Genomic DNA, 25,333 nt, shown 5'->3' with positions numbered 1-25,333 from the left:
TAGGCTTTTAAATGCAAATCTTTCTTTAAAACCAAATGCAAGGACGATTTTATGATGTTTAACGCTTTCGGATGGATAAAGATGGATTTCGACGAACCGACGCCTCAACTTCTTCAATTGTTTCTTCATCGCGAACTGAACGAGGGCGACCAGAGTTTCGACCTGTATTCTCGAACATCCTGATCCATTTCCTAATGCTATCGTCACTTGGCGTGGCGTGGCGTGTACGATATTCCGCACGATACAGACGTTGAGCAGTCACTATTGAATCACCGTTACGATAATACGCTCGTACGTACGTCCCCGAGTACTGTTCCATCGTGACTGAAGCTTCACAAAATGGCAGACGCTACGAACCCCTCCCCGCTCCCTTTCGTCGCTCCGTTTCGAATGTGGCGCGGAAACAAATACCCGATCACTGCTTTCAACATTTTGGGCCGCACTTTTTGACATCGTCAATAAAAAGTCACTTGCAAAATTAGGATTTTCAGTATTATTAAATATTAAAATGTACTAAGTATATTTCAATACCGATTTATTTTTTTGACAGTTCACCATAAATTATAAATGTCACAAGTGCCAACTTGATAAAAACGCAATATTTGTTCGCCAAAACAATATGGCGGCTCGTTGCGACGACATCCCAAAATGATTTAGTGGAATGGAGAAAAAATATGAAATGAATTTAAAATGTACACAAAAGTAAAACTTTATTTTAAAAATATCTTTATAACATGTAGAATAAAAGTAACTCTAATTTATATTAATAAATTCTTAGAATTATATAACAAACTATATTATTAAGTAGCTTGGATTTCTTTGTGACACCTTGTATTATTATCATTTGTTGTTCTCAAAATAAAAACAGCCCGAGGGTAGATTCCTAATGCAATCCGCAGGCGAATGTAATTCAAAGCTAAAGTCGAATAGAGTCCTTGCAGTAATTTGGAAATTTAACATATTTAAAAATTTATATATCATGTTACTGCGGATGTGACGTAGAAAGTAAGTAAATACTAAAACGCGGTCGCCGCGTGTAGCCCTTCAAACGCTATTCTGTTGTTGGAAGTGAAGGTAATTGATTGTTTAGTGCGATTTGTGTTTTTGTTAGAGTTTCAAAGACTATTCTAATTGAAATGATGGCCGATGTAGGATTTATCGAAGCAAGATCGGACAATCTAAGGTAGATGCATTCATGGTTGCTACGTTCTTTGCTAATAATCAATTATTTACTTCTTACTCATTAATTTATGAAAATGTAGTCATAAAGATGATAGATTTGAAGGTTATGTAACATAAAACGTTACGGAAAACATTAAATAAATAACTATTAGAATAAAATTATTTCAGCTGTCAATATACAACTAATTTTTATTTAATATTAATATTGATGAAAACATTTTTTAGTATCTATCATACGTATTAAATAAAATAACGAATATATTTGTAGGTAATTCAGCTTTATAGGTATTTCTCACAAAATGAAATTACTTTCTATTTATTGCTATAAATTATGAATGAAATTTTTAAAAATATGTCATATAAAAACAAATTAAAACGAAAAAACATCTTTTAAAAAGTTATTTTCACATAAAATAAGCTAATGTTAAACAAAACCACATTTATAAAAAAGGAAACATCTACTTTAATAATTCCTACACTTTTTCATTTTATGAAAGGTCCTTGTAGGTTTACTAGTCCACATGCAATTATCCGTTTACTTACTTTCTACGTCACACAACGTCACAATCAATCATGTGACAGCAAGTGCGTTTTGGCGCGTCATGTAGGTATTTAAATTTATTTATTTTTCTTATGAACTAATATACCGTTTAAAAAAAATTAAAAAAAAATATGCAAGGACCCTATTGTCATACTTCATTTTGATTTCAAATAATCTGAAGTAGTGTTTCTAGAGGAGAAATTCGTCGTTTATTTTTGTATCCATATTGAATCCAAAGGCGGCCAAATTAAACTTAACCTCAAAAAATTGGTGCGTAAATTTTGAGAAGTGAAATGTTTTATATGAGGTGTCACAAAGAAATTTTACGTTTTTAATAAAATATGGACGAATAACTATACTTTGGTCTATAAAAAATAATAGAATTAAGTAAAGATGGGGCCTTGCATGAGGTAAGGATCTGACCGGTCACTTCTATCAGCTGGATAAATACAAAAACGACATGGATAGTGATCTAAAATTGAAAAAAAAATCAAACAAATCAGTAATATAATATTATGGTAACATTTTATAATTTAAATTTCAAAGTTGGCAACCAATACATTTGATGATAGCTGCGTTCGGTAACGTCGTTCGCGGAACATAACGATCAGAGAGCGATTCGTATCACGTGATCATAGGTTGTACAGATTGATCATGGTAATTGCGAATAATGAACAAATAACGAAAAAAACTTAACCTAAAATAATTAAAGTCAGCTGGTAATTAGTATAAAATCTTATGAAATTACACAAATTGACGTTTTTAATCCTTATTTGCTGTAATGTAGCAAAAGATAACAAATTCGTATTGAACTATTTATTTTATATATACAAAAACAACCCACAATACATAATTACAAACAATTGCTAATCGATAGGTATTAAAATGTCAAACGATACGTCAAAAGTCAAAACAAATCTGAAAGCTATCTTTCAAGATTCGGTGCAGAGTGTGCAAAAATGTATATAACAGAACAAGAACCGAGCATTCAGATAAAAAAAGTGTAGCTTGCCGAACGATTCCGAACAGTCAGTCATCAGATGAACAAAGCCGAGCGCAGTAGTATGAAATTACACAAATTGACTATTTAAATCCTTATTTGCTGTAGTGTAGCAAGGGATAAAAAATTCGTATTGAACTATTTATTTTATATATACAAAAACAACCCATAATACATAATTACAAACAATTGCTAATCGATAGGTATTAAAATGTCAAACGAAACGTCAAAAGTCAAAACGAATCTGGGAGCTAACCCTTCAAGATTCGGTGCAAAGTGTTCAAAAATGTATATAACCGAACAAGAACCGAGCATTCAGTTCGAAAAAGTGTAGCTTGCCGAACGATTCCGAACAGTCAGTCATCAGATGAACAAAGCCGAGCGCAGTAGTATGAAATTACAAAAATTGATTTTTTTAATCCTTATTTGCTGTAATGTAGCAAAAGATAACAAATTCGTATTGAACTATTTATTTTATATATACAAAAACAACCCACAATACATAATTACAAACAATTGCTAATCGATAGGTATTAAAATGTCAAACGATACGTCAAAAGTCAAAACAAATCTGAAAGCTATCTTTCAAGATTCGGTGCAGAGTGTGCAAAAATGTATATAACAGAACAAGAACCGAGCATTCAGATCGAAAAAGTGTAGCTTGCCGAACGATTCCGAACAGTCAGTCATCAGATGAACAAAGCCGAGCGCAGTAATATGAAATTACACAAATTGACTATTTAAATCTTTATTTGCTGTAGTGTAGCAAAGGATAGCAAATTCGTATTGAAATATTTATTTTATATATACAAAAACAACCCACAATACATAATTACAAACAATTGCTAATCGATAGGTATTAAAATGTCAAACGAAACGTCAAAAGTCAAAACAAATCTGAGAGCTAACCTTTCAAGATTCGGTGCAGAGTGTGCAAAAATGTATATAACCGAAAAAGAACCGAGCATTCAGATCGAAAAAGTGTAGCTTGCCGAACGATTCCGAACAGTCAGTCATCAGATGAACAAAGCCGAGCGCAGTAGTATGAAATTACAAAAATTGATTTTTTTAATCCTTATTTGCTGTAATGTAGCAAAAGATAACAAATTCGTATTGAACTATTTATTTTATATATACAAAAACAACCCACAATACATAATTACAAACAATTGCTAATCGATAGGTATTAAAATGTCAAACGATACGTCAAAAGTCAAAACAAATCTGAAAGCTATCTTTCAAGATTCGGTGCAGAGTGTGCAAAAATGTATATAACAGAACAAGAACCGAGCATTCAGATCGAAAATGTGTAGCTTGCCGAACGATTCCGAACAGTCAGTCATCAGATGAACAAAGCCGAGCGCAGTAGTATGAAATTACACAAATTGACTATTTAAATCCTTATTTGCTGTAGTGTAGCAAAGGATAGCAAATTCGTATTGAACTATTTATTTTCTATATACAAAAACAACCCACAATACATAAGTACAAACAATTACTAATTGATAAGTATTAAAATGTCAAACGAAACGTCAGAAGTCAAAACAAATTTGAGAGCTAACCTTTCAAGATTCGGTGCAAAGTGTTCAAAAATGTATATAACCGAAAAAGAACCGAGCATTCAGATCGAAAAAGTGTAGCTTGCCGAACGATTCCGAACAGTCAGTCATCAGATGAACAAAGCCGAGCGCAGTAGTATGAAATTACAAAAATTGATTTTTTTAATCCTTATTTGCTGTAATGTAGCAAAGGATAAAAAATTCGTATTGAACTATTTATTTTATATATACAAAAACAACCCATAATACATAATTACAAACAATTGCTAATCGATAGGTATTAAAATGTCAAACGAAACGTCAAAAGTCAAAACGAATCTGGGAGCTAACCCTTCAAGATTCGGTGCAAAGTGATCAAAAATGTATATAACCGAACAAGAACCGAGCATGTAGATTGCCGAACGATACCGAACAGTCAGAGTCATCAGATGAACATAGCCGAACGCAGTATAATTGATTAAGTTATAGGGTACTCGAAAAAAGTTGAAATAACATAGATTTTTCTTTATTTAAAAATATTAATTAGATATTGCATTTTTTTAATGTAAAGTTCGAAAGATAATACACGTGATAACAGTGTGTTATTAAGTATATATCAATACAGGGTGATTCAGCATTGCAAAGGTTATGTTTGCCACACAGCGGCCATATTGATGTCATAAACGTCAAAGTCTTGTAATAAAATGGATTTAAAAACAAATAACATCGTAAAAATATGCCTATTTGCACATTTGCAATACTTTATTCGCCATATTGATATATCGTTCGCATAATTGTAGATTTTATTATTGAATTTAAGTACTTAAACTAAACTACCAACCTGAATGATCATGTACGTGAACTGCTTCTTAGAGTTAGTTAAGTATCTTGATCCTCTCACCATGGAATAATTAGTAGAATAGTAATTTGATTAAAAGACCAGTTAGGCAACCAGCACATGTAGAAAGGTTTTGAAAGCTTAATTTGTAGAAACAAATATAAAATGGCTGAAACTTTGTATGTACCACACCAACACACAATTACACTGTCGGATGAACGTTTCGATAACCAATTTATCATCGTCTGACACTGCGTTTACCTTCAGTCTCTGAAGACGTTAACTTGGTTATCGAAACGTTCATCAGACAGTGTAATTATGAGTGTTGGTGTAGTGGCGGTGTGATCAGTGTGTTTAGTTTTACTGATTTTGATTCAAGTAGTATCTTTTAGTGCAAAAACAACAGTTAGATGCCATCTTGTCTTCGCGTTGTTTTGATTTGTCTCTACTAATCAAAGCGTTTACCATTTCTGTGTCCAACGAAAATGCAGGATGTGATTTTAAAGCTTGTCTACCAAAACCTACGATTCGAGAAACAATTTTTTGTTTCCCGAAATGAATTTATAAAAAAGCCCAAGAAGAGTTAGATAAGTGAGAAGAGGATAAGTTAAAAAATGTAGAAAATATATGTTAAACCGTTTAATAATAAAAATAAGTACATTTTTATTCACAAATGTGGACGGAATGTGTTTAGTAAATATATAACTATACTTAAAACTCAATTTACAAACCAATTAAAACAACAACCAACGCTTTATCATGGTTTTTTACACCAGATGAATTTGTAAATCGAATTTAGTATACATAACAACTTCTTTGAATGAACATTCTAGAAGATTTTTATTTATATTTAAAAATGTATAACAATCAACGACGACTAAAAACGGTTGGTTTCTATAAGTGATAGAGAGGTCGGCACAAAAGCCACTAGCAACACGCCACGCCACTCCACCCTACGCGGGACGAATCAAAAGTCTCAGATGTAACCTCCCCCTCTCTTTGTATGCCATTCTATGGAAAAGTTTTATCGCGTTGTGTTTATATTGATTCTTCTAAAAACTCTAAAAACAGCTACGTACCTCGTGAACCGACGTCGTATGGCGTGGGGTGGCGTGGCGTGTTGCTTGTGAGTTTCGATCTTTTGTCAGGCAAAGCTTTCGAAAAATCGGCAGGTATCCATGCGTGAGGTCTCGTGAAACCGTATTTTTTGACGATCTCCAGTTATTTGGAAATGCCTGAATATTTCGTCGTCGTTTAATACAGGTTGGAGCTTCGCCGCAGTACGCGTTAAGTGTTCATTTTGGAGACAAACACCGTCGTGTGAACTGACTCCCTGTGGGGTCTTCTTTAAGACTTAGTTTGTGCAAAAGAACCACGCACCCTTCCCGATCTCCGAAATGCAATTGAAGAAAAATTTGAAACTCTACGCTTGACATGCTTCGCCGGACCCTTTTTCGAATCCCTTTTGTAATGTCTTTTAATAAATTCATTTTAATGCAAATGTTGTACCTGACTCATACCGACCTCTGCATATTTGATTAAAACAAACATTCATCACGTAGTCAATGAGAAGTAATTTGGGGGTGAAACTTTTTTTAATACAGTCTTTCTTTTCTTATGAGAGGGTTCAAAAATTGTAATTACTGTAATATTAATTTACATGCTATACGGATTTTCAATATAAGTATTTGAAGTGATACTTCAAATACTTCTGTTCACTGAAAAAACATTCAAAATTTATCTGCGTAAATCAAAGTTCCTACCTAATGTCACTGTCATTGTCAGTGACAAATAATTCAGTAATTAATTTGAGTTCAGTTGAAGTAAAAGTGTAATTAATGCTTCTTCAGTTAATTCAAATTCAGAAATCTCCCATTATTGCCAAATTGGAAGATGGCTGGTCTATCACAAGATGGCTGGACTATCACAAGATGGCTGGTCTACCACAAGATTGGCGACCGTAGCCAGAGTGAAGAAGCGAAGGCAACAAGACGGGAATTGATGCCGAAAGGTTAGGTCTGGAGGAAGGAAAATTTCCAATAACACACAAGATGTTGCATTGATTAATTTTTTGAAAGATCGTTCCTTCGAATCGGCTCCTAGTGCTGCATATGCAACATATTTTCCAGGATCTCGAGCTGGGAAAGCATCGCTTTCAAATGGATCCAAAGTTGTGTTTGCATTTTATTATGTGTATCGTGATCTGGACTTTTGAGAACGAATTGTCTTCCCAGATGAAAAACATTCGAGTCGTGCTTTGAAGGACGTATCCGCGTTTACAGTCAACCAATTTACACAGCTAAAAATACGCTTTGTATGCTATTTCAATAAACAGAATTGTACTTTTAAATAAATTAAATTTTTTTTCAAAAATTCGAAAAAAAAATATAATTGTTAATGGATCAATAATTTTTTCTTCATTTTTTGTACATAAATATGTGATTTATTTTATAATAATAAAGTGAAAGTTAAACTTGGCAATAGCGCATATTGTTTGATTCTTTGGTAGCCATATTGGCGCGTATTGTGACAATACACGTTAGTCTTTCCCGCGATCTGTGTTCGTTCGTTATTAAACAAAATGTTAAAATAGTTTTTAGTGATGTGAAATGATTTTTCTAGTGAAAAATAAATGGTGTGTTAAAATATTTGCATCGTTTAATAATTTTACATGAAAAGAATACAGTCTACTTATTTAACCAATACGTAAATTGATCATTCCTAATCAATACTCATCTAGTGCTAAGATGAGTCTGGAGGAACAAATCAATTGCACTATTGGAAGTTAATTAATTAATCTTCAACACAAAATATACCTTCAAATAAGTGTTCCGATATGAAAATGTTCAGGATTGGTGAACGAGTAAGCAACATAAGATGAAGCAGTGATTAACCAGGTATTTATATTTTTTAAATAGTGCAAATGAATGTTTATTAACTATGATGAATCAACACTATATAACCAAATAAATAACTAAAACGATATAAATCTTGTTATCCCCGCTAATATTATCTTAACCTATAAAAAACTGACTGTTTATTACTGCTAGAACCAAGTACGGCGTTGCCAAGTTTCATCCGCTAGCTTTAAACATCTCGAGTTGAAATCGAATGAAAAATTTAAATTAGAAAAAGAAAAATAATTAAAACTTTTAGTTTTTCAAGCATCCTCATTAGAAACGAGAGTCTGTATCAATAAATTGTATATAAATTTTGTATAAACATATAAGTTCGCGTTTTTTGTCATTAATACCAATACAAAACAGATCATTTTATATTCGAAAAAAATATTCGATAACAATATAGTGATATGAAAGGTTTTTTAATATGATTTGAATGATTCCAAATAGACAAACAACAATTATCACAATACTTTATATTTTTATTGAATAAAATGGCGTGTTTGAGATAATTAGTTTGAAATATTCGTCTAGTTGATGACGTAATAGTAATAATTAGTGTCAAGTTGGCATTTTTATTTAGTTAATTTGGTTTATAATGATCAATTAGTATTAAGTTGGTATTTGTGCTTAGTTAGTTTAGTATATAATGGTGTTTGCTGTCACATGTTATTTATTTTCTTTTCAGTACCTAGTGTATCATTACTACCACCTATTAGGTTCAAAATATAACTAAAAACGCTAAATGAGAAGATTATGCCCTCAAGACGAGCTTTGTTTGTTGTTCATATAAACTATTCAATATTTTATTCATCCAAAAATTAAGCTATTTTTATCATTTTGATTGATAAACAAATACTTCTTACTAATGCTTATAAAATTTTAATAATTGTTGTTTTTGCTATTGAAACTTCAAAATTCAAATCAGATATAACAGAAATGTTATCAATAATGTAAATAAACATTCATTCAAATATTATTATATACTGTAATATTGCTTCAAAGAATTTTTATAAGTATTTCATAATATTGATATGATGTTGAATGATAAATATATATCTTTTAAACATTATTTACCTTCGAACAGTCTTTTTATATGCAAAATTAAGTGCTAAGCATACGCCCCGGAGTTAAATTAGCGCCAATAAAAAATCCCACAAGAAGCCATAAACCTAATAAGAAATATCGAAAATTCATAGATTAAATTTATTTATGCACACTATCTCTTTCAGTCTAGATTTTTTTAAAAACGCCTTATTCTCAAGTAAACGGTACGTGTGTATAGGACCTAACGTATAACCATAGAATTAGAGTTTCTTATGCATAAAAACTTTTTGACTGAATTTTATGAAATATTTATTTTTAAGGAAGCTCTTTAGGCAACCCTCGTATACAAATTGATAGAAATTAAATTGCTGTCAGGTAGTCAAACTTATCAGGCAACCCCCGTACACTATTTTATTTAGAAATAATCGATATTTTGATTCAATTTTAACACTTAACGCCATCTATTAAAATTTTTAGTTTAACCTATGAATTCTAGAAATAATTATTTGTATTTAAATACCATGAAAATACAACATAACAGTAGCTTTGTTCACGTGCCTGATTCCGAATCAGTGTAGGGACTGTTCGCACTGATTACATCAATAAAACAACAATCAGAATAGGTTCGTAATCGAACATCGATCATTACATCGATCCCAAATTGGTAATCGACTGATTCGGAATCGATTCTAAATTAACTCTGAAACAAAGCTCGTAATTTTAATTAAATACTTCGGCAAACTTCGACGGAGTTCGTCTCCCCGTCTTAATATTGTCGATAGCGGTATTTCCATTCGTATTTATCAAAATGTTGAGTAAGAGAAATGAAAGTATTATGAATAATTAGTGCTTGGAATTTTGTTACAATCAAATAAATATCAGCTTCTAAATTGGGAAAATGAGTACACATAAACACAATATTAATGAATCAGTTTAGTGATTTTTTGCATTGACAACCGTTTGTGACATTAGCGTGCGTATTAAAATTATAATTATTTGGTTTCAAGGTTATATACTAATAGAATTATTTGCTGATTATAACATTTCAAAAACTAAAGTTTTAGTGGAAAAATTTTGTACAAAGTGTAAATAAATTCTATCTTCAAATTAATATATCAAATACTGATCTAAAGCCACGGTCACACTATACGATATATCATTTAGCAATCGTGAAATTATCAGTAGAATCGATTTAATTTATACGATCATAGTAATTTTCCAATACAGTATGACCTTGAATTTCATATTTAGATTGTTGAAAATTTGAAGTTCCACAACAAAACATTATAATAATTGTTTAATTTATAAGATTTGTGGACGAGAATAATTTTATTAATATACGAGGTGTCATATATATAAGATACCAAAATCCTCAGGATTATTTTTTGTAACTGCTAATTTTTTCAAATAAATCAAACCAAACAAATATCATACAAAGAGGAATAGAAGTAGAAAGGAAAAAATGGCGGATAACCTGGGAATATCAGGACCGAATTGGGGAGATATATTCAAATTGGCAACACTGCTTTGTTTTAAAACCGATTCTACATTTGACGATTGCTCTTTGATTTACTGTTTAGTAGTATTGAAATTTTTTGACATAGGATGAAATTTGATACGATGTAACTGAATTCCTTGTAATAATTGAATGGTTTCAAAACACACGTGGTTAAATAAATGTATTATAATGTATTTAAATTGAGCAAATTAAATTAGGATATAGGACACGTCACGCAGATAGTATAAACGTTGATAATTAAACAAAAAAATTAAAATTATGTATATATGATCATATTTATGATGGATTTCGAGCTCTATTCGATTCTACTTGATCAGGAAGTGAAAAAAAGGACTTGATAGTTAACTTGCCTGGTGGTTTACAGAATAGATGTTCTTGGATGTATTGACATGGGCACATAACTAAAGAGCAGTGACGTCCCCCGGTGGACGGAGGAGTGTTTAGAACACCCCTAGCCCTATGACTGCCCCATCTAGCTATATAACGTAAATATAATAAAGTTGCTCTTTCCTGAAAAGAAAATTTCCAATAATATTAGTTTATTAAAAAGAAAATTCAACTTTAAGAGGATATGTCAACTGTATATATACAAAAATGACACTGATTTTTTTTAAATAATTTGTAAAATCACTCGAAATTATATAAAGTAGATAAGAGAGAAATTTTAATTATGAAATAGGTCTAAAAACATAGATAAATGGATAAAAGAAATATGAATAACTTTATAGAAAGCAAGATAAAATATGTACGAGGTTACATAAAAATAACTTGGGTCGGCGTAATATAATAAGGGGAGTAAGCTAAAAAAATTAACCTCGTATCTATTTTTTCCCCAATAAAAAATATACCAACGGCTTGTCAGTGTAATAGTACTGTTGGAAGAGAGAGAAAAAACATCGGTGTACCACTATCTCTACTCGCTTATGATTTCTTTGCAGTGCCCACCACTTGAAACTTCGATCCAATTATAATAGAGTTAGAGAGAGATAGAGAGTGGTATACTGATGTTTTTTCGCTTTCTAATAGCAGTTCTGGCCCACTCTATATTTAATATTAACTCTATGATGAAAACAAAATTAATTTTTAATAGAGAAATACAAAAATGTGTCATAGTACATTGTAAGTTGTACCTGACATTTTGTGATCTAAAATTGACGTTAATTAACCTTATACGAGGTTTATTTATAAAATAAACGAGATAGTATATTAGTACTAATACCAGTCCCCTAGAGCTGCTACTGTAAACGTACTTTTACTGTAAACAAATCAGTATAGCCTTAGCCTTAATTCGAAGAATAGTAAACCATTAAAATATTGTGAAAATTTAAAAAAATATCAACTTAAACTCACAATTTATTGAAAGTGAATGAAATAAGGAAGATTTTTAAGCTGTTAAGGCTGCGAAAATAAAGTGAAATGCGTACTAAAACAGCACTGAAGCAAAATTTAACAGCTCTAGTCTTGTTATTAAATAACCACACCTCGTATAATACCTCCACCATTACCCACATGTTTTTATAACTCATGATATGGATTCATCCCACCAGTGATTCATAGCTTTATATAAGGTGAAACAAAAAGGTAGATGATTTTTTTGGTGCCTAATTAGTTTGGATATTTATAAAGCAGCATCAAACTTTTGGTATACACTTTTTGGAAATAAATATTAATTTTTTCATTTAAACATCGATCAATAAGTTACTGATCAGGGATACAAAGAAAAAGCATCATTATTCTTTCTAGTTTGTCTAGGAAGCTATAAACAATTCTCTGATGAATAAATTCGTTGTTGGAAGTCGTAAAAGTTTGTATACAGGGTGTTTAGAGACTTGATATGCAAAAAATTCAGTAGTGAGTAGGTGACGAGATAAAAAAAATTCTCGTACGACTCCTTCTTACTAAATTATAGGCCCTAGTAGTGTGTTTACGTAATAAATAATTCTACACTACTATCTGAAAGCCAGGGGCGGCTCATACCCAATGGTTAACAATCCTTAAGTTTTCCAGGGACAACCTGTACTATTCGAAGAAAGCAAAAATTAATTTCACTATTGATTTTTTAACAAAAAGGTATTCTTTATTTAACTCGATAAAATTTATGGCTTAGATCGTACACATTAAGGAAACAGTTTGCCATAAAGAAACATTCTGAAGAAAATTATCAAAAATTGTAATTATTTATTGGAATTAATTACAGGAGGTATTAAAATACAATAAAACATTTCTAATTATCGTGTTACATAAAGAAAAAATTGAAATCTAGGAGATTTTAGTTGGTTGGCTTACAATTTATCAAAATAAAAACTATAATAAATGTTCGAAGACCTTGTACTTCTGGAGTCAACGGAAGATTTTTCTTTGAACTTGAAAAAGCAAAAATTATGGACCTACTAAGTTATTAGCCACCATTAAGTTTATCCAGTTAAATAAACAGTACCTTTTTGTTGAAAAATCCATTTTTACTATTTCTGGATTGTACAGGTTGTCCCCGTGAAAGTTACGGATTGTTAACCATTGGTCATCAAACACACTACTTGGCCTACATTATTTTTACGTCATCTACTCACTCAAAATAATTTTTAAAATAATATTTAGAGTATCGGTTGAATTGGGCTTGTTTTGAACGCCGTTATTTTTCGCGGGCTTTGTGACAGTTATTTTATAGGTTATAATATCCATAAACGTCATGGGAAACACCCCAGAAACACAGAGAGAGAGAGAGAGAGAGAGAGAGAGAGAGAGAGAGAGAGAGAGAGAAAGAGAGAGAGAGATTCGTTTGATAGAATTTGGTAGGATAAGGAAAATTTTAATGGAAGGAGGGTTTGTTGGAAGCTGATATAGGAATTGCTCCTCTGCAGGGCTGGGTTTGTGGTGATTGCGTGGGGCTGTGTTTGCTAACTTTTCTGGAGCAGGAAGAGCGAAGATTTAGGATTTTTGGCTAGAGGAAAACGAAAAGTAAAAAGGGTTCTTCTCGGTTGGGTTTTTTTTTGATTTTTTGAAAAATTCTCTATAGTCGGCCATTTGGCTGGGGAAACGGTTCACCAGGTTGCAGAAAAACTGCTATACCGACGATCCAGGAACATAAAAATAAACACAAACAACACACTGTTTTTTTATTGTTTTGTTGATGCAGGTCGTATTCCCGTGCTAAAATACACTTTCAAGTTTATTCCTGGATCTTATCATGTGTTTTATGTCGTCCGTATATAGCATATTGTTAAAAAAATATTTGTTTGTATTGAAAAAAGTGATGACAAATTTTGTAGAAAATTTTATAATCTACAATTTTTATTTGAGGATTTTTTCGATTTAACTGAATGTTTTTGGAAAAATTCTAAAAAACCGCGTATTTTGAAGTAATTTATTTTGGTTTTCATTTCTAAGCCAATATCTCATAAACGGTGAGTTGTATTAAAAAAAGTGATTGTACAAATTTTGTAGAAAATTTTATAGTCTACAATTTTCCTTTGAAGATTTTTTCGATTTAACTGAATGTTTTTGGAAAAAATTTAAAAAACCGTATTTTGTAATAATATATTTTGATTCTCATTTCTATTCCGATATCTCAGAAACGGTGAGTTGTATTAAAAAAAGTGATTGAACAAATTTTATAGAAAATTTTATAATCTACAATTTTTACTTGAAGATTTTTTCGATTTAACTGATTATTTTTGGAAAAAATCTAAAAAACTGCATATTTTGTAGTAATATATTTTGGTTTTCATTTCTAAGCCGATATCTCAGAAACGGTGAGTTGTATTAAAACAAGTGATTGAACAAATTTTGTAGAAAATTTTAGGGTCCACAATTTTCCTTTGAAGATTTTTTCGATTTAACTGAATGTTTTTGGAAAAAATTTAAAAAACCGTATTTTGTAATAATATATTTTGATTTTCATTTCTAAGCCGATATCTCAGAAACGGTGAGTTGTATTAAAAAAAGTGATTGAACAAATTTTGTAGAAAATTTTATAGTCTACATTTTTCCTTTGAAGATTTTTTCGATTTAACTGAATGTTTTTGGAAAAAATTTAAAAAACTGCGTATTTTGTAATAATATATTTTGGTTTTCATTTCTAAGCCGATATCTCAGAAACTGTGAGTTGTATTAAAACAAGTGATTGAAAAAATTTTGTAGAAAATTTTATAGTCTACAATTTTCCTTTGGAGAATTTTTCGATTTAACAGATTGTTTTTTGAAAAAATCTAAAAAACTGCATATTTTGTAGTAATATATTTTGATTCTCATTTCTATTCCGATATCTCAGAAACGGTGAGTTGTATTAAAAAAAGTGATTGAACAAATTTTATAGAAAATTTTATAATCTACAATTTTTACTTGAAGATTTTTTCGATTTAACTGATTATTTTTGGAAAAAATTTAAAAAACTGCGTATTTTGTAATAATATATTTTGGTTTTCATTTCTAAGCCGATATCTCAGAAACGGTGAGTTGTATTAAAACAAGTGATTGAACAAATTTTGTAGAAAATTTTATAGTCCACAATTTTCCTTTGAAGATTTTTTCGATTTAACTGAATGTTTTTGGAAAAAATTTAAAAAACTGCGTATTTTGTAATAATATATTTTGGTTTTCATTTCTAAGCCGATATCTCAGAAACAGTGAGTTGTATTAAAACAAGTGATTGAACAAATTTTGTAGAAAATTTTATAGTCCACAATTTTCCTTTGAAGATTTTTTCGATTTAACTGAATGTTTTTGGAAAAAATTTAAAAAACCGTATTTTGTAATAATATATTTTGGTTTTCATTTCTAAGCCGATATCTCAGAAACGGTGAGTTGTATTAAAAAAAGTGATTGAACAAATTTTATAGAAAATTTTATAATCTACAATTTTTACTTGAAGATTTTTTCGATTTAACTGATTATTTTTGGAAAAAATTTAAAAAAGTGCGTATTTTGTAATAATATATTTTGGTTTTCATTTCTAAGCCGATATCTCAGAAACGGTGAGTTGTATTAAAAAAAGTGATTGTACAAATTTTGTAGAAAATTTTATAGTCTACAATTTTCCTTTGAAGATTTTTTCGATTTAACTGAATGTTTTTGGAAAAAATTTAAAAAACCGTATTTTGTAATAATATATTTTGGTTTTCATTTCTAAGCCGATATCTCAGAAACGGTGAGTTGTATTAAAAAAAGTGATTGAACAAATTTTGTAGAAAATTTTATAGTCTACATTTTTCCTTTGAAGATTTTTTCGATTTAACTGAATGTTTTTGGAAAAAATTTAAAAAACTGCGTATTTTGTAATAATATATTTTGGTTTTCATTTCTAAGCCGATATCTCAGAAACGGTGAGTTGTATTAAAAAAAGTGATTGTACAAATTTTGTAGAAAATTTTATAGTCTACAATTTTCCTTTGAAGATTTTTTCGATTCAACTGAATGTTTTTGGAAAAAATTTAAAAAACCGTATTTTGTAATAATATATTTTGGTTTTCATTTCTAAGCCGATATCTCAGAAACGGTGAGTTGTATTAAAAAAAGTGATTGAACAAATTTTGTAGAAAATTTTATAGTCTACATTTTTCCTTTGAAGATTTTTTCGATTTAACTGAATGTTTTTGGAAAAAATTTAAAAAACTGCGTATTTTGTAATAATATATTTTGGTTTTCATTTCTAAGCCGATATCTCAGAAACTGTGAGTTGTATTAAAACAAGTGATTGAAAAAATTTTGTAGAAAATTTTATAGTCCACAATTTTCCTTTGAAGATTTTTTCGATTTAACTGAATGTTTTTGGAAAAAATTTAAAAAACTGCATATTTTGTAGTAATATATTTTGATTCTCATTTCTATTCCGATATCTCAGAAACGGTGAGTTGTATTAAAAAAAGTGATTGAACAAATTTTATAGAAAATTTTATAATCTACAATTTTTACTTGAAGATTTTTTCGATTTAACTGATTATTTTTGGAAAAAATTTAAAAAACTGCGTATTTTGTAGTAATTTATTTTGATTTTCATTTTGAAGCCGATATCTCAGAAACGGTGGATTGAGCACAAATTTTGCCTTTATTTATAAATTTGGATGTCTCCAAGTCTTAAACAATGAACTTATTTCCAGTAAGCACAGTCATCGCAGCATCAGTCACCACAAATATTTAAATTAGTCTCTAATAACGAGAAAACTCACTAGATGTCGCCATTACGTCAATAAATAAGCACAGAGTGGTATTTTTTGCGATTAAGTAAACATTCTTTTTGTTTCTCTATGGTTTCAAAAAATCCATAGGACGTTCAGATTGAGAAATTCTAACCAACGAACTATTGGAACGGTTTAGCTGAAAATTTGACAGATCTGTGGTTTGAACTACAGTATCCCAATAGAAAAATATAACTTGTGGTGAATTTTATCCGTTTGATTTGTAGCGACCGAGCCATGGGCCATGGCATTTGAAAATACATCTTTCTCCATAAAACAATCGACCCCGGGAATTCCAACCTACCTTTTTTTGGGAGTTCCAAGGCGTGCAATTAACTCAATCCTCTCCGATATACCTGGCACACGTTTTAGGAAAAACCAACACACTTACACGAACCCAGATGAGACGTTTGAATTGAAGAGAAACTCATTCTGTCTCGGGACTGCGAAGCGAGTAGTCCTTCAACGCTTACATCTCTTCGGAACTACGCTGCTTCTAGAGATTTATCACGCGTGACTTAGTTCAATTTTTCGACTTGTATATAATTTTGTGTATATTGTTTTGTTTGGTGCCACCTCATCACTTGTCTATTCTCTGTCGCCGATTGTTATTACATACCTTTTCGTTACAATCTATATTCGTATTTACATATTTGAGGAATTCGTTATGATTAGATTGGACTTGGAGTATGAAGCTTTAATGAGTACGAGACTTATTATATAATTGATAAAGAAATTAAACGTAATGAGGTCGATAAGTTCTTAGCCTCATATGGTTAGAACTTTAAATCTTTAAACAAAGTTTGAACTTGCTGCTTGGATCCAATTCATTTTGGTAGAGCTAGAACTACCACCAAAAGTGTGTCAAATTCAGTTTATGATATTATTAACACCAACAGAAATGATAAACAGAATGGAGGCTGATTGTATCCATCATTTTCAACAATTAAAAGTTGTTTTTCTGTAGACGAAAACGATTAGAAGGTGAAAAACGTGCGGTAGGGATCCTACATGAGAATTTGAATACGACAGCGTCGAGTAGACTGCTGCGAGCGATTTTTAGAGCTTTATCGCGAGCACCAAGAAAATCTAAGCACTAACGTCTTCTACTATGATCCGACGTCCAGAAGAGATTCGATCGAGTGGCTTCAGAAAGGAGACCCCGTGCCAAAAAAACCAAAGGTTTCGAAAATCATTAAAGATGTGATGGCTACAATACTTTAGGACTTTAGGAGGTTATTCTTTTGATTAACTTTGAGGAATTAAAGACAACCGTGGAGGCGGTTTGTTTCTCTGACACACCAAGGTAGTTACGTCGAAAAATAACCGAAAAAAAGGCGCGTCAAATGCGACAAATTCGCTTTCCAATGCGAATTTGAAAAAAAAGTCTGTAAGAGCAAGGTCGGGGCTGTAGGCCGACTGGAATATGATGCTGATAACGTTTTTTGTCAGTTAGCCGTTAAATATTTACAAGGAGGGAGCTAAGCCATTTTAAATGTAGTTTTTATCAAAATTAACAGTTTTTTGTAATTAAATGATAAAAAAATAACAATAATCTCGTACTCTATCGAGTGATATTATTGATACGATTTATGAAAGACTTATTTTATTTATTATTTATTTTTTATCAATCAAAATTAGTCGATATGAATTGATAAACAAGCACCGTTTGGTTATTTGACGATTGTTAGTCACGTAATGATATAAATGAATCATTATTGGCAAATAATTGGTGTAAAATAATAAAAGAAGCAAATATCTAATCAATATCAGGCCAATTACAAGACAAAAACGATCTTGAACGACTAAGCACGACTCTGTATTCCCTTGGGCGTTTTCACAAAACATACCCGATAAGAAGGTCGACTTTCATGTACATTTCGGCAACACAAATTTAGTTAGATTGTCAACTTTAAGCCCATTTTCGATTATTTATTTTTATCTTATATTAATGTGACTGTAAACGACCATAAATATCCTTATATAGTGATTTTATGATTATTTATATTTATCATAGGATAAGATTTAGTATTTAAGGCAGTTTGTACACTGATACTGGTTTCTTGATAGTTTTATATTCGTCGAGTGCGCTAGTCAAATTATTGAAACTTTTTATTCGCAAGTTGTATAATAAAATGTTGTGAGTTGAGTTATTTAACTCGCGAAAATACATAGTTCTGCCACGTACCATCAAGGGCACTGACACATAGAATCCGCCATGTTGTTTCCACTGAATAACAACTAAGTTTGCATTTTTTTCTTAGCGTTTGTTCTGTGGGAGCTTTTAATAACGAAAACGTAGTCGAAATCCGAGGAACGTACTCCAAAAAAACTTTTTTCCGTAAATTTTATCATGGAACGGAGAAAAATTATAATTGGCCAATGTAACGTCGATTTGATGACATTTTTGTTTTTGTTCCTACCTGTATATTTTAAATCCATCGTAGGTGGTGAAAATGCAGTATAAAACTATTTATTAAAAAATGAGATTCGTATACGAAAAATATTAACATTAATTTTGTATTTTTAACAGAATGTTAAAGAATGACCCTGTATACTTCTCGTAAATCATTATATAGTATTGTTTCATGCCAACAATGTATTGTTGTTTTATTTTTAGTTCGTATAAACATAACGTTCTATTTAAATCACATTCTTATCAATACATCAACAAAACCAGTCACTTTTATGGTACGAAATTAATTTATTATTAAAGTTGTTGCATAAGCAAACGATATAAATATTTAACAGATTCAGAATTATAAAAAAGAAAGTGTACTGAAAATCAATTTTAACCTAAAAGTTTCCTGATTTAGACTTTTAACCATAGAGTTCATATCAAAGATAGACAGAGCTTTCTCTTTAATCGCCATTAAAATCAAAACTCATTAATGCCGATCCGATTGGTTTTCGAAACTTCAACGTCAAGAGGATCCAATAGAGTAGAAAGAGATGAGAGTAGTATATCAATGTTCTGTATCTCTCCATCAGAAGTTCGAGCCCGCATGAACAAGCTGCCGTATCTAACTCTCTCTATCTTTAATATTAACTCTATGTTTATAACAGCAGTGCAGTAGGTGGAGTCTTCCATACTAGAATTTGAGGACAGGGACGGCTCGAGGCACAAACAGTGGAATAAATTATTTTTAATATAAAGTTTAATTTTTTTAAAAAGCGAGTTTGAGTGAAAATACTTTGAATTTCGATAGGAGGATGAATGTATGAGTATTTAAGCTGATACCTGATTCAGAATTATGAACAAAAGGGTACTGAACATCAATTTTAAGCTGAAAACTTATTTAATTCTTGACCTGACCAATTATTAGCGAATACTTCTCGATCGCACATAATTCGAGAATGTTTTTTATGTTTATTTTTGACCTTTCGGATGGTCAATCGAAATTCTACACTATCGCGGAGACAAAATTTCGTGGTTTAGACTTATAAGGCTTCTGACAGGAGTGCAGAAGTGAAACCTTGACTAGAATTTGAGAACAGGGTCGGCTTAAGCCTTAAAGATGCAAAAACTATGGATTAAATAATTATTTATGTGAATTTTTTTATGAAGCATGAGTCTGTGAAGATATTTTAATGGGTGGTGATAGCGTGAAGTTGAAACAGTTTGTGGGGTTACAACCCTTACCCCACTTTCGCAATTTTGAAATAAACGAGTTTATCTAATGAACTATAAGGTTCACAAAAAACTTTTCGTGACAGTTTTTGTTACAAATGAAATTCTCTACAACTTTGGTGTAGTTACTTTTATACGTGGAACTGAAGATAAGAAAGTTATAAGCTAGAATCAATAAAAATTTATGAAAAAATTTTCTTAGTCGTTCTAACTTTTTATTTTACAAAATAATTGTATCAAAACATTTTTCGAGGATTTTTAGTTGGTTAATACTTCTAATTCTACTTAATAATTACGTTTTTCGAGAATTTAGAACTCAATAATTTCGATTTAAAATCGCTTTTGTAAGTAAATCCAAACTTTTTGATACTAAAACAGTTAATTTCGGTTGAATTATTAGGTATTTTCACCTTTCGTTACTAATGGCTTTCATTACTTTACGCGATACTGATAATTACATAAACACACTCGTTTTTTACACAGAAATACCATTAAAAATGCTTTATATCAACGCGAAAACAATACAGACAGTTAATATGTGTATTAATCGACATTTATTTAGGAACTAATTGTAATGGTTATAATATGAGGCCCTTTTAGATTAATTGGAGATACTTTTGTATAAAAATGACTTTATACTTTATCTTTGAGACTATGTTTGAATGTTTAAACGCCATTTTGTTTATTAAACGAATATTTTATATACAATATGTTATAATTGAAATTATTTGCTCCATCTATTTATTTACACCAAAACTATAGTACAACCCAACCCAATATGATCACCAATGCAACGAAATAATAAATATAAGTAAAAAATTACTCAGTAAAGGCCCATGCGTATCATAATTCTCGACCACAAAGGGCAGCAATCTCTTTGATTATCTGCCCTTGGAGGTTTGTTCTCCAAAATGTCTTCAACGTATTGACAAGGACATAGACAGGTATTAATATGTCTCGGACAGGATCTATTACCAAACCTTTCGTCCAACGTCCAATCTAATCGCCTGCGCAAAAAGTCCTTTCCCCACTTTTGTAAATATCGAAGAAAAAGTTGTTCGGCTTGTCCCTATCGATCAAAAGTAGTTTTTTTTCTTTAAATTTACTATCTTTTTGTATTATATAATCAAAAATCCAACACTCACCTGTTTTCTGGACAATCTCGTTGTCCTACTACCTTGAATAATGATATCCTGCGCGCTTATGTCCATCCTTTGTTCCCATCCTCCCGTGTGGTCTCTTTCGATTTGGTCTATTGAACTTTGTAGATTGGCTATGCAAGGTGCAGAGTCCAAGTAGATAAAACAAATCGTCACTTTGTGGCAACTTATTTTACCCCTGTCATCTAACGCCAAAACAATCTGAAATTGTAGACGAAAACATCATAGAATGCCCCAACACACCCCAAACCAAATCGCCGAATGGACATTGTACACGTCAGGTACTTCTGGAACCTTCCTCGTATATATATTTTGGAATTTTTTAAAAATTTACTTAATAAAGTGACATTTTATATACGATAATCAAATTCTTCAACAAATTACGAGCATTTTTAGTTACACAAGTTTTAGTCTAAATTTTCAAATAAGATGTGGGGGTGAGTGGGGACCTTGTTACGAAAAAACTACCGTAAGTCCGGTTCTGCTTAACCGATTTTTATAAATTTGATGTCGTTTGAAAGAGTTTTTATCTAACTAAATTAACATTTCAACATGCGAAAACAGCATGTTTTCTGTTCCAAGATATGTATTATAATCCGTTCGACAGTAATACAACCGGTACACAGTCTCGACGAAAATGGGAAAACTGGGGCATTACGAACGATTTGGAAAAGTTAAAGCATAACAGACGATTAGGGACTCTGCTTGTGCTTCTAGGAGGATCTTACAGAAATAAAATTAGCAACGTGCAGTAGGATACACTGAAAGAACAAGTTGTAATTGATACACTAAGAAACACGAAACGTTATTCATTCTAATTATATTGCTTAGAAGTAATTATTATATAGAGGATCGAATATTTTCTTTATTTTTCATAATTTCCTTTTGTTATTTCGTTTTAGTAGGTTACAAATTAGTGTAGTTGAGTAAAGATTTATTTAAACGAAATATGTATAGTTTGTACTCACCTTATGTCTTAGTAACTGTTTATTCACGTTCGCCAAACATTTTTCGAGATTCCTCTGTAACTTATACTTCAAATACATCGATAGAAAAATAGCCAGAGCGTTCAAAATCAACCATCCTATTCCTAATCCGAAAAGCGCGAGTCCTTGCAAACCCGAAAAAAGCAGACCTAATAGTACGATAAAAGCTATTGTTATCCAAAGGACGAGAACTCTTTTATAACAAACGTTGTATAAAGAAAACCTAACATCGTTTACCAATAATTCCAAAGCCTGGACGTATTCTTCCACTGTCAGCTAAAGAATAAAATACAAGGTGTAAAAATGAGAATATTGATGAATAAAAATCGCTTACCGTTAAACCTTGTGCCATAAGTTCTTCGGGCACTAGTTCTGGACGGAATTGTGCTGGTGTTATCCACGGAAGTTTGGTATTAACGGGTAAAAGTGTCACTATAATATCACCATTTGCTAAAAAATACTTGGTACTAGTAAAGTCACATAATACATTCAAGACTAAACTACCGATCAAAAGTTTTTGCCCTTCCTATACTTCGCAACAAATAAAATTTTGAAAAACACAAATATAGAGAATATAGAGCGTTTTCGTTGTGGGATTGTGGCAAAACTAAACGCCAAAACGCTCATAATTTAGCTGGCAAAGACTTCTTTCCATTTCGTATAGATAAGAATATAATAATCATGAAACTACAGTCTGTAATTATTACATATTTAAATTTTTAATTCATCGATGTAACCCCCTCTTGCTTTTTTATTTCGATGCATAATTTTGGCATTCTCTGTAACAATTTCGTAAAATAATCGTCGTCTATTTGGTTGCATTGGTCCAATTCGTCCCACAACAACTCAATCGGATTCAGCTCGGGCGACTTTAACGGCCAAATAGTTACTTTAAGTACATTCTTCCTTTCAAATACTTTTTCACGGCTTCGAGGAATGCTTGGAATAGTTGTGCTTGAAGATTAATTTTCTAACGAACTCCTATATACTTTTTATATACTTCTCTCTTCAAAATATCTCCAAGTTTCACCAGGTCTCCAGTCGCGCTTCCTCCAAAACATCCCCAATCCATCACCATGTCACCATCACCAAGGCCAAAAGAATTCGTACATATACGAACTTCACAAGAACTTCTTTGTCCACTGGTACTAAACTACAATCATAAACACCGAAGAAATAATTCACAGTTAAAGATTGATGAAGAAATCAGCCGATACTTGCAGGCTTTAACGAAATATAAACATATTTTTGGTTTGTAAAACACCGTTCCAACCTTTTTTCGATAATACGAAAGAGAAATTTGTTAAAATGTATCATGGGTAAAAACTTTTTACCGGTAGTGTACATTTGTAGTAGTAATTTACAATTATACACAAAAAGTTAAGTCCGGCTCTGTTGTAGTTAAAAGCCCACACGTGTCTCCTCGCAATTTCGCATTGTGAATTTTTAATTCATAAGTACTCTGTCGGTAATACAGAATGCGTTTTTACCGCATAAAAGGAAACTATTAATATATTTTTCTTATAATTCACCATAAAAAAACATAAACTTTTTAAACGACGTGAAAATATTTATTTACAAATATTTATTGCATAAATAAAAAATGAATAATACAATTTCATACACAGATATACAATTAGACGTAATTACTTATATGAATCATCAAAATATTTTTTATTATTCCACAGAAAGGAAATTTGATGCATTTAACTTTTTATTTTTTTGTTGAAGGACGTTACTACGCGAATAACGTATACAGGGTCAGGCAAAATGGACGCAACGCCTAATTTGTAGGTTAATTATGTCTTTTATGGAAAATTGTGACGATTATCTTATTATGTATATTTTCTAAAAGAATGGAAAAATTAATTTTTTCTATTTTGTTTATTTTTGGGTGCATTTAAAATAAAAATAAGTTCTCGAACCCAAATTTCTACATTTTTTTGGTTTTTGGTCAATAAAAAATTCAAAAACTATAACTGTTTTCGAAAAGACATACAAAAACGAACAATTTGAAAAAAAAACTATTGAATATCATAATTTAAACATTTCTTTACAATTATTGTCATTTTTTAGGTTAGGATTCCATTTCTTCGCGTTTTATGCTTTCTTTGTAACGTTGCCTCAATTACAAAAAGGCTCAATTATTGTTTCTTGTTAATAGAAGTAATAATACGATTCATTATATGATTTTTATCAACCAAAAAGTGTTGAAATTTTGATTTTTAAACTTAGATCTCGTTTTTATCTTAAATTCCCAAAAAAAAATGTCATTTTTCGACCTTTTATTATCAAAAATAGAGTTTTGAACGTTTACCAAAGTTGTTTACTATTTTGCAACACGAGAATGATTATTTGATTTTAATAAAAACAATACTAACTTTATTGAAGTTAATTCACTACGACATCGTTAGTGGGAGTATTAGCCACGCTCAAAAAGACAAATGAAAACGCGAAATAAATTTAAAAATTTTAAAAACTTACAAAATCCTTGTCGGACTGGTTCCACGTTAGTAACTGATAACTCTACATTTCTAAATGGTTTAGGATCAGCTACTGGTACGTTATTACCTTCAGCAGACCTACTGAGACTTCTTTCTATATTCACTTGTACACTTTCAGTATTTATTACAGCAGGAGTATCGGGTTCTCGATTATTATCGTTTCCCTGTTCTTCATCGAATTTTACCCAACTTTTGTTATTCGTGGAGTTTTGCGGAGACGGCTGTGTTGATGAGGTTACTGTCTCGGACGGTTTCGAAGTTTCTGGGTCACTCATTTTCGAGTATATTTAAAAATAGAATCAAATATATTCCAACAT

General features: G+C 31.0%; 1 protein-coding gene across 2 annotated transcripts; it reads right to left on the bottom strand.

Annotated features, from left to right (window-relative positions):
* Positions 1–684: 684 nt before the first annotated feature.
* On the bottom strand, positions 685–25,291 carry LOC130901796 (transmembrane protein 268). 2 transcript variants are annotated; one of them, XM_057813402.1, is made up of 6 exons: positions 24,997–25,291; positions 22,847–22,962; positions 22,495–22,788; positions 21,512–21,727; positions 10,916–11,075; positions 685–2,195 (listed from the first exon to the last, which is right to left on the bottom strand). In XM_057813402.1, the coding sequence occupies exons 1-6, from the start codon at positions 25,289–25,291 to the stop codon at positions 2,107–2,109; spliced, it is 1,170 nt and encodes a 389-aa protein (XP_057669385.1). In that variant the 3' UTR covers positions 685–2,106. The 2 variants fall into 2 exon arrangements, with proteins under 2 accessions (XP_057669385.1, XP_057669386.1); XM_057813403.1 differs by lacking the exon at positions 685–2,195 and adding an exon at positions 21,190–21,435 and having other exon boundaries at positions 10,835–11,075.
* Between the last annotated feature and the right edge of the window lie 42 nt (positions 25,292–25,333).

This window comes from Diorhabda carinulata, chromosome X (genome assembly GCF_026250575.1).
Source record: "Diorhabda carinulata isolate Delta chromosome X, icDioCari1.1, whole genome shotgun sequence".
NCBI classification, from domain to species: Eukaryota; Metazoa; Arthropoda; class Insecta; order Coleoptera; family Chrysomelidae; genus Diorhabda; species Diorhabda carinulata.
Note: the sequence above shows the minus strand (reverse complement) of the source record. Positions and strands in the feature narration are given on the sequence as shown.

Bases quoted from the DNA above. Each gene is read 5' to 3' on its own strand.
- LOC130901796 (XM_057813402.1), bottom strand. From the start codon at position 25,291: ATGAGTGACCCAGAAACTTCGAAACCGTCCGAGACAGTAACCTCATCA. The intron at 21,728-22,494 runs GTGAGTACAAAC...CTACAATTTCAG, and splicing joins AACAGTTACTAAGACATAAG to ATTGTTTTGGCGTTAGATGA. The intron at 2,196-10,915 runs GCAAGTTAACTA...TTTCAATTTTAG, and splicing joins TCTATTCTGTAAACCACCAG to ATCACTATCCATGTCGTTTT.